The sequence below is a fragment of the Nannobrachium achirus genome (genome assembly GCF_963921795.1).
Source record: "Nannobrachium achirus genome assembly, chromosome: 6".
NCBI classification, from domain to species: Eukaryota; Metazoa; Chordata; class Actinopteri; order Myctophiformes; family Myctophidae; genus Nannobrachium; species Nannobrachium achirus.
The window spans coordinates 12680523-12690397 of record NC_137815.1 but is presented as its reverse complement, the minus strand read 5'-3'; the positions used below and the strand labels follow the sequence as shown (position 1 = coordinate 12690397).

The following is a 9875-nucleotide window of genomic DNA, read 5'->3' as shown; positions in this document are numbered from 1 at the left end:
CTCTCCCTGCAATCCCAGACTCTCTTACCAAAACGAAGTGTGTGATAGAGGCTGGCACCACCAGGCAAATTCAATACGACACTTGAATTGGGGTGCATGGCGGCTATTGAACGTGAAACCATGTTTATGAGTTTGATTGTACGGTATTTTCACTAGTTTAGATCATTTTCATGATGGTAAACAGTTTTGGACATACAAGGTTTCTAGACATAAATTATAACTCCTGTAGAGCAGTTTTATTTGGAAGACGTTACTCTCTACGAGAGTTATAACGGCGAGAGGGGGAGTACACCCGGTGAGGCCCTTTGGTCCTGTAATTGCTCGAAACATGCACAAAATACAAGGTGCATGGACTGTCACATCCAGAGGAGGTTCCAAACGGGTAGAGAACATTTGCTCCAATGAGGGGAGCACCTTGTATTTTGCATGTGCGCATCTTTCGAGCAGTTAGAGCAGGGGTTTTCAAAGTGGGTGAAGGGGCACCCTGGGGTGCCGTGACGGCAGTCCAGGGGTGGACTGCCGTCACGGCCGGCCCTGGAAGACTCACAGAGACTTCTCGCATTTATAGATAGATTTGGAATTTATTTGGACACTTGAGAAAATATTTAATATCATTTTAAACTTGAAGTACAACGTTATTTTCAGTCAGTTCTAACCAAAATGGCTATTATCTCAACGTTTTCCTCGCAACATAATCACTAAAATATCATCACTGTCGGGCAGAAACCTTGTATCTCCAAGTTTCAAATGTGTACGTCTTTTGGTAAAGCAAAGCCCTGCTTCATCATACAAGACTGTCGCACAAAACTAGTGAAAACAGCCGATCTACAAGCCGATCTACAAGCACTGCTTGTAGATCGGCTGTTTTCACTAGTTTAGCCTACATTTTATAGATGATAAATACAAAACGAATGGTTTTGGACATACAAGGTTTCCACCCGACAACGACGACATGCTATAAAGCATAAAGGTGCTGGGAGTGAAAATGATAGGGGTGCCTCGGATTAAGAAAATATTTGTGGGGTGCCCTGAGACAAAAAGGTTTGGGAACCCCTGAGTTAGAGGACCAAGGGAGTTATAATTCATGGCTACAAGGTTTCCACCCGACAACAGCGATGTAGCTGAAATCAACCATGTCTGCTCATTATTGGGCTGCCTAAATCATTTGATCATCCCCCAAAATCTGAGCAGCACCACCTCGCCTACAAATTTAGCACCCCTGCCTCCCAGTCTCTAGTCTGTGGCTCCACGGGCCGTTTTAGAACACACGGCAGCATGGCCATAGCCATAGCCGATCTCAATGTCGTCTATTGATCTCTGGTAGGGCGGATCGGTTGAGCTCGGAGGGCTGCTTAATTATTCAGACTAGCACATCATTTTTCATGCTCGCTGCCGCACGGAGAGGCCCAAAAATAAACCTGTCACTCCCACTGACCATCTCTCATCTGGTCATCAGGCTTTGCAGGCTCATTAGCCACACTGAGGAGAGGAGAGGAGAGGAGAGGAGAGGAGAGGAGGGGAGGGGAGGGGAGGAGAGGAGAGGAGACAGCATGATGAGATTCAATCTCACACACACACACACACGCACGCACGCACGCACGCACGCACACACACACACACACACACACACACACACACACACACACACACACACACACACACACACACACACACACACACACACACACACCCACACACACACACACATTTGTAGACACAAGCACAAAACCCAATAGGACTAATTATAAGACATTGTGTGTCAGCCAATCATTTCATCTCATTTCAAGAAATATCATCATCTTCCATTTTTTCTTTCTTTCTTTTTTGGGGGTGGGGGGGGGGGGGGGGGGGTTCATATTTAAGTTCCAGGTTTGATCCCAATTTCAAAGTGCAGCCTTGTGCATTGGAGAGGGTTTTGTTCGTATTTGGTTAATTGATGATTCTGACTGAAATCTAGCTCGACAATCTGGCTGTAGGTCACGCAAGGATACTGTGCCATTAATTTATTGCGTTTGTGCGAACGCATTGGCCATTCCAGCACAATTTACCTCTGCCAACGTCAAAGCTGATAATCATTTGCGCTGCATTTGTGTGCCGTGGCCATTTCCTTCTGTTGGACTTTTTTGTCTCTTATTGATTGTGTCCGGTAGGGGAGTGGTTTTCATCAGTCATCCAGGAGCGCCACGCTACTTGTTATGCAGGGCCAGCGGAAAAGTGACCCCAGAGGTCCTTCGTGGGTTCATGGTCAACCGACGTCGAAAAAAGAATCGGCTTCACCACTTTCATCCTGCTATCCTTATTTAAAGGGATATTCCACTTTCAAAAAAACTTTTGGTCACTTTATCATCTAATCAGGCTTTTATGAACACCCTGAACAGTTTTTAATTTACTTCATTCAATATTTAGATATTTGATGTAAATGTTATCAGGCCCTCCAGGCCCAGGGCCTCTCCCCACACACACCCATTGTAACTTTAAACTTCATTTTAACCATGATAGATTCATTAAAAATTTGATGAAAAAGAAAAAATATATTTTTTTCTGGTGACTCATACTACCCTTCTGAGTCCTGATACGTGAGCTGGCTGTGTTTTCTTAATAACCTTTTTCATTTATTTTTAATAATTCTTTGGGAAAATGAGAAAAATTTAATACAAAACTAAATTATTAAAAAATAAATGAAAAATGTTATAAAAAAAAAAACACGGCCTGCTCACGTATTAGGAGGGCAGTATGAGTCACCAGAAAAAATAATGGGTGTTTTTAATGAATCTATCATGGTTAAAATGGAGTTTGAAGTTACAATGGGTGTGTGTGGGGAGAGGCCCTGGGCCTGGGGAGGCAGACCCATGCAAGGCAGAGTTTTTTTTTAAGTGGAATATCCCTTTAAAACATCACACCTAGTGTGAAGTGAGCGGTGCTAGTTATGTGGGGCAGAGGTTCTGAATTGGCATTCAGGGAGTGTGTGTGTGTGTGTGTGTGCACAGTTTGGCAGCAATCGGGCCAATGGAGCCAGAGATTAGCTGGTAACCGACAGACGGACGGATGGACGGACGGACGGACGGACGGATGTGATAGCTTAAAAATGATTACCCCATATCTATCAGTGAAATCATTATTGACATCAATAAGTTATAATAGTGTCTGGGTTTATTCCAGGAAAGAGATTTTACAAGCATCAGAAATACATGGTTCCAGATCAATTCTTCCTCTTTTACGTCTTTACGTAAAGCCGCCAGTCGACATAAGGTTTCCTAGGCAACTAGGGTTGGTGTGACACCAAAACTGTAAACCAGGGGTTTTCAAAGTGGGTGACGGGGCACCCTGCGGTGCCGTGACGGCAGTCCTGGGGTGCCGCGAGATTTTCACTAGTTACTAGTTTAGTACATTTTATAGATGATAAATACCAGTAAGACTCCCTAATCGGGAGATAAGCGACCGTTGGTCGCTTATCTCCACAAATATCACAACCTCCACCTCTCACGTCATACGGGTAGCCATAGTTACACCTGGAATGTTGAATCTCCATATATGGAGATAACCTACGCATCACACAAAGTCTGACCTCACCAGCCCATACTTGGGCATGGACGACTTATATCTCCATATACAGAGATGGCCATATATGGAGATACGATGACATCACAGAGTCCACAGCTGATGATGTGGCGTGATGTCATACAATACACAAACAAGCCCTATATAAAGGGGCAATTCTCACCAGGGAAGAGAGCATTGCCTGGAATGTTGAATCTCCATATATGGAGATAACCTACGCATCACACAAAGTCTGACCTCACCAGCCCATACTTGGGCATGGACGACTTATATCTCCATATACGGAGATGGCCATATATGGAGATACGATGACATCACAGAGTCCACAGCTGATGATGTGGCGTGATGTCATACAATAAACCGACTTATATCTCCATATACGGAGATGGCCATATATGGAGATACGATGACATCACAGAGTCCACAGCTGATGATGTGGCGTGATGTCATACAATAAACAAACAAGCCCTATATACTGATGCGATACGATGACATCACAGAGTCCACAGCTGATGATGTGGCGTGATGTCATACAATAAACAAACAAGCCCTATATACTGATGCGGAGATATGAGCAGGGCAAAGGTGTGACGTGTGACGTGTGACCGACGGACGGACGGACGGCCGGTGGAGGTTTTCATAGTAAACTGCTCCCTGACGGTCGCAACAAAACAAACGGTTTTGGACATACAAGGTTTCCACCCGACAACGACGATATGCTATAAATATAAGGTGCTGTGAGTGAAAATTATAATAAAGGGTGCCTCGGATTAAAAAGATATTCATGGGGTGCCCTGAGACAAAAAAGTTTGGGAACCCCTGCTGTAAACAACTCTGGTGTTAACTTGATATTATGGCTTTCTGTGAGATTCCACCAAAACAATGCTGATAACAGCCTCAGAGTCACAGACATTTTAATCAAACAGATACTCCATAACCCTGGGCCTGGGGAGGCAGACCCATGCAAGGCAGAGTTTTTTTTTAAGTGGAATATCCCTTTAAAACATCACACCTAGTGTGAAGTGAGCGGTGCTAGTTATGTGGGGCAGAGGTTCTGAATTGGCATTCAGGGAGTGTGTGTGTGTGTGTGTGCACAGTTTGGCAGCAATCGGGCCAATGGAGCCAGAGATTAGCTGGTAACCGACAGACGGACGGATGGACGGACGGACGGACGGACGGACGGACGGATGTGATAGCTTAAAAATGATTACCCCATATCTATCAGTGAAATCATTATTGACATCAATAAGTTATAATAGTGTCTGGGTTTATTCCAGGAAAGAGATTTTACAAGCATCAGAAATACATGGTTCCAGATCAATTCTTCCTCTTTTACGTCTTTACGTAAAGCCGCCAGTCGACATAAGGTTTCCTAGGCAACTAGGGTTGGTGTGACACCAAAACTGTAAACCAGGGGTTTTCAAAGTGGGTGACGGGGCACCCTGCGGTGCCGTGACGGCAGTCCTGGGGTGCCGCGAGATTTTCACTAGTTACTAGTTTAGTACATTTTATAGATGATAAATACCAGTAAGACTCCCTAATCGGGAGATAAGCGACCGTTGGTCGCTTATCTCCACAAATATCACAACCTCCACCTCTCACGTCATACGGGTAGCCATAGTTACACCTGGAATGTTGAATCTCCATATATGGAGATAACCTACGCATCACACAAAGTCTGACCTCACCAGCCCATACTTGGGCATGGACGACTTATATCTCCATATACAGAGATGGCCATATATGGAGATACGATGACATCACAGAGTCCACAGCTGATGATGTGGCGTGATGTCATACAATACACAAACAAGCCCTATATAAAGGGGCAATTCTCACCAGGGAAGAGAGCATTGCCTGGAATGTTGAATCTCCATATATGGAGATAACCTACGCATCACACAAAGTCTGACCTCACCAGCCCATACTTGGGCATGGACGACTTATATCTCCATATACGGAGATGGCCATATATGGAGATACGATGACATCACAGAGTCCACAGCTGATGATGTGGCGTGATGTCATACAATAAACCGACTTATATCTCCATATACGGAGATGGCCATATATGGAGATACGATGACATCACAGAGTCCACAGCTGATGATGTGGCGTGATGTCATACAATAAACAAACAAGCCCTATATACTGATGCGATACGATGACATCACAGAGTCCACAGCTGATGATGTGGCGTGATGTCATACAATAAACAAACAAGCCCTATATACTGATGCGGAGATATGAGCAGGGCAAAGGTGTGACGTGTGACGTGTGACCGACGGACGGACGGACGGCCGGTGGAGGTTTTCATAGTAAACTGCTCCCTGACGGTCGCAACAAAACAAACGGTTTTGGACATACAAGGTTTCCACCCGACAACGACGATATGCTATAAATATAAGGTGCTGTGAGTGAAAATTATAATAAAGGGTGCCTCGGATTAAAAAGATATTCATGGGGTGCCCTGAGACAAAAAAGTTTGGGAACCCCTGCTGTAAACAACTCTGGTGTTAACTTGATATTATGGCTTTCTGTGAGATTCCACCAAAACAATGCTGATAACAGCCTCAGAGTCACAGACATTTTAATCAAACAGATACTCCATAGACATAGGCGATTCTAGCCTCTTCCATCAGGGGGTGCAAGACCTCTATGTTTATTAGCGGTTTTGTAATGTTGTTTTAACGGGTTTCTGCTGTTAATTTTTTACACAAAATTATGTAACACAATATAAACAAAAAAAGTGTAAAACAGTTGCTTCTTTTTCTAGACACCATGAGCATATGTCTATAGGATTTATTTACTTATTTTGCAGACAGAGGCAGCACAGCCAGGACATAAAGCCAAACATCAAGTTAATCATCATTCATCAAGCAATCAAGCAGTCATTTACAGTGTCAAATAAGCATTTCACAAAAACAAATAATAGTAGACAGACACATCCTTATTACACAATGAACTGCAGCCTCCGGTTTTTGGCACTTGCATACCGATCATTTTCTGCACTTTAATTTCGTGTACTTTCTCAATCTGTAAAATGCCTATATCTGACACTATTTTATCAGTCATGGTTGTCCGTAAATACGTTTTTAGTTGTCCCAAAGTAGAGATGCCATGGGCTCGCGTGGGCACTTATTTTGCTTATCAACCCTTTATCAATAAAAACAGCTTGCGTGCATGACGTCATGAATTTAGAGGACCCACACTTCTAAAATCCATATCACACCACTGGTCATCATATCAGAGAGTCACACAGCCGGCCAGCACAGGTGTTAATCTCACAGCCCACCCACAGTGCCTGCCGAGTGCCACCGCCAAGCAAGTTGATTCAAAATAAATAGGCTAAGTAGGTCTTACATTGCAAGCAAGCAAGCTGAAATACTTGCCCCTCCACCTCTCTTTTTGCGCACATTTTACAAATCACGATCACTGTTTTATTTAATAATTATAAAATAAAGTTACATTACAAAAAAAAATAAAAAAAATGGCCGCCTGGTGGCCAGGGGGTGCAAGTGCACCCAAGGACACCCCTTAAAATCACCTATGTCCATAGATATGCTGGCTTCCTAATATGAACAAGCACATACAAATGAAATGACTGATAAAGAGTGATAAATACATATACTGTCGGGCAGAAACCTTGTATCTCCAAGTTTCAAATGTGTACATTTTTCGCAAAGCAACAAGGCCGTCACACAAAAGTAGTGAAGCAGCTGTTTTCACTAGTTTAAATCATTTTTAAAATGGTAAATGCAAAACGAACAGTTTTGGACATACAAGGTTTTCACACGACAATGACGACATTGTTCACTCTATCAGGATGGACGGATGGATGGACTGACAGGGTGTAAAACCTAATCTCGGCCATGCCTTTCGGCCTGGCCAGAGTGGAGGCTGTGAAGGGTTAACTGTAACAAGGAGGAGTTCCTCAGTAAATCTAAACTGAAAGTAAAACCCTGACAGAAGTTGGTGGCAGGCAGCGCACTGCACACACTCTCTACAAAACCTCCATTCAACAGAACTTTTACAGAAATACTGAAAGACAGGTGAGTACAACAAATCATATATTAGATAATAAAATATATATTATTAACAGAGAATGTATCCACACATGATCTTATTCGTATTCCTTGATCTTAACTTAGGTAAAAGTCACAGCTTTCAATACTGTAACTGTCAACAAGGCTGTGTTGACGTCAGAATGTGCCTTTGTGAAAGATTGATTCCCGTCCCTCCCTCGTAAGCTGTATGTTTTCACTAAAAAAAGAAGGCTTGTATTATCTTTAAAAGGTTTGTTTGCCTATGTGCTGTCTATCTATGCTATCTATGAGAGCACATAGGTGCCTATCTTGCATACCGGTATATGCTTATCAGATTCATTCATAATCATTTCTTTCACTTTTATTCTCAGTGTGTTGAAATGGCATGTGCCAGCAGTGTCCTGTCAGAAGAGCAGTTCCTGTGTTCTATCTGCCTGGATGTGTTCACTGATCCAATCACCACTCCATGTGGACACAACTACTGCAAAACCTGCATCACACATCACTGGGACAACGCTCATTTGTGTAAATGTCCATTATGTCAAGAATCCTTCTACAAGAGACCAGCATTCTCGGTTAATAAAGTCCTCTCTGAGATGGCTGACCAGTTCAGGAAGTCAAAGCAGCTGAAAACAGCTTCAGCAATAAGCCCAGATCCTGCTAAACCAGATGAAGTCTCCAGTGATATGTGTACTGAGTACAAGCACAAGGCTGTGAAGTCCTGCCTGGTGTGTCTGACCTCCTACTGTGAGACTCACCTGGAGCGCCATCACACGGTCCCAGCATTAAAACGACACACACTAATTGACGCTGTAAAGAACCTGGAAGACTATATGTGTAAGGAACATGACAGACCTCTGGAGCTGTTCTGTAAGACTGAACATGTGTGTGTTTGTCAGTTCTGCACTGAGTCAGACCACAAGTTACATCAGATTGTATCTCTGAAAGAGGCCTGTGAAGGAAAGAAGGCTGAACTGGGAAAGACAGAGGCTGAAGTTCAGCAGATGATTCAGGAGAGACAACAGAAGATTCAGGAGGTCCAACACTCAGTAGAGCTCAGCCAGAAAGATGCAGACACCGTGATAGCAGACAGTGTGCTGGTCTTCACTGCTCTGGTCAGCTGTATTCAGAGAAGCCAGGCGGAGGTAATCGATGTGATTACAGAAAAGCAGAAAGCAACAGGGAAACAGGCTGAAGGCTTCATTAAAGAGCTGCAACAGGAAATCACTCAGTTGGAGAGGAGAAGCTCTGAGCTGAAGCAGCTTTTACACACTGAAGACCACCTCCACCTCCTCCAGAACACCCCAGCCATCAACACTGGGTGGAGACCCACCAAAGACTGGACAAAGGTCACTGTCCATCAGTCTCCACATCTTGGGACTGTGAGGACAGCTTTGGCTCAGCTGGAGAAGACACTCAGTAAAGTGATGGAGAAGGAGCTGCGTGATGCTGAGCTGAGGAGGGTCCAGAAATATGCAGTGGATGTCACTCTGGACCCTGAAACAGCAAATCCCTGGCTCACCCTGTCTGAGGATGGAAAACAAGTGAGTTTTGGAGATGTGACGAAGAATCTCCCATACAACAAAAAGAGATTCTCTGTAGGTGTCAATGTCTTAGGAAAACAAAGCTTCTCCTCAGGAAGGTTTTACTATGAGGTTCAGGTTAAAGGGAAGACTGACTGGTCTCTGGGAGTTGCCCGAGAGTCCATCAACAGGAAGGGACAAATAAGTCTGACCCCCAACAATGGCTACTGGTCTATGGTGTTGAAGAAAGCAGCAGAGTACTGTGCTGCTGCTTCCCCTGCTGTCCTCCTCCCCGTAAAAAAGAAGGTCCGGAAAGTGGGAGTGTTTGTGGATTATGAGGAAGGTCTGGTCTCCTTTTATGATGTGGAGACCAGAGTTAATCTCTACTCTTACACTGGCTGCACCTTCAATGAGAAACTCTATCCATACTTCAGTACTGGACTTAATGATGGTGGTGGAAACTCTGCTCCTCTGATCATCTCTCCTGTCAATCACACTGATTAAATCTCAGCTCAGCATGAAAAGGTTGTTTTCATTTAGACAATAAATGTGTACATGGACAGTTGATTTACAGGTTTATCCAGTTACTACTGAAACAGACAAACTTAATAAGCACACTATACACTAACCTTGGCACCTATCTACTCCTACTGTACATACTTACTGTAGTGTACACCAAGAAACACTATTCAAACTTTAACATGTTCAGCTTACTGTGGAATCGTGCCCGTGCACAAGATCTTTTGAA

The 9875-nt window shown here is 43.8% G+C and overlaps 1 protein-coding gene across 1 annotated transcript; it reads left to right on the top strand.

Moving 5' to 3' along the window:
• Positions 1 to 7984: 7984 nt before the first annotated feature.
• On the top strand, positions 7985 to 9631 carry LOC308287795 (E3 ubiquitin-protein ligase TRIM39-like; the record flags this gene model as incomplete). Its single annotated transcript, XM_080729075.1, has 1 exon — positions 7985 to 9631. The coding sequence occupies one exon, from the start codon at positions 7985 to 7987 to the stop codon at positions 9629 to 9631; it is 1647 nt and encodes a 548-aa protein (XP_080585201.1).
• Positions 9632 to 9875: the final 244 nt, after the last annotated feature.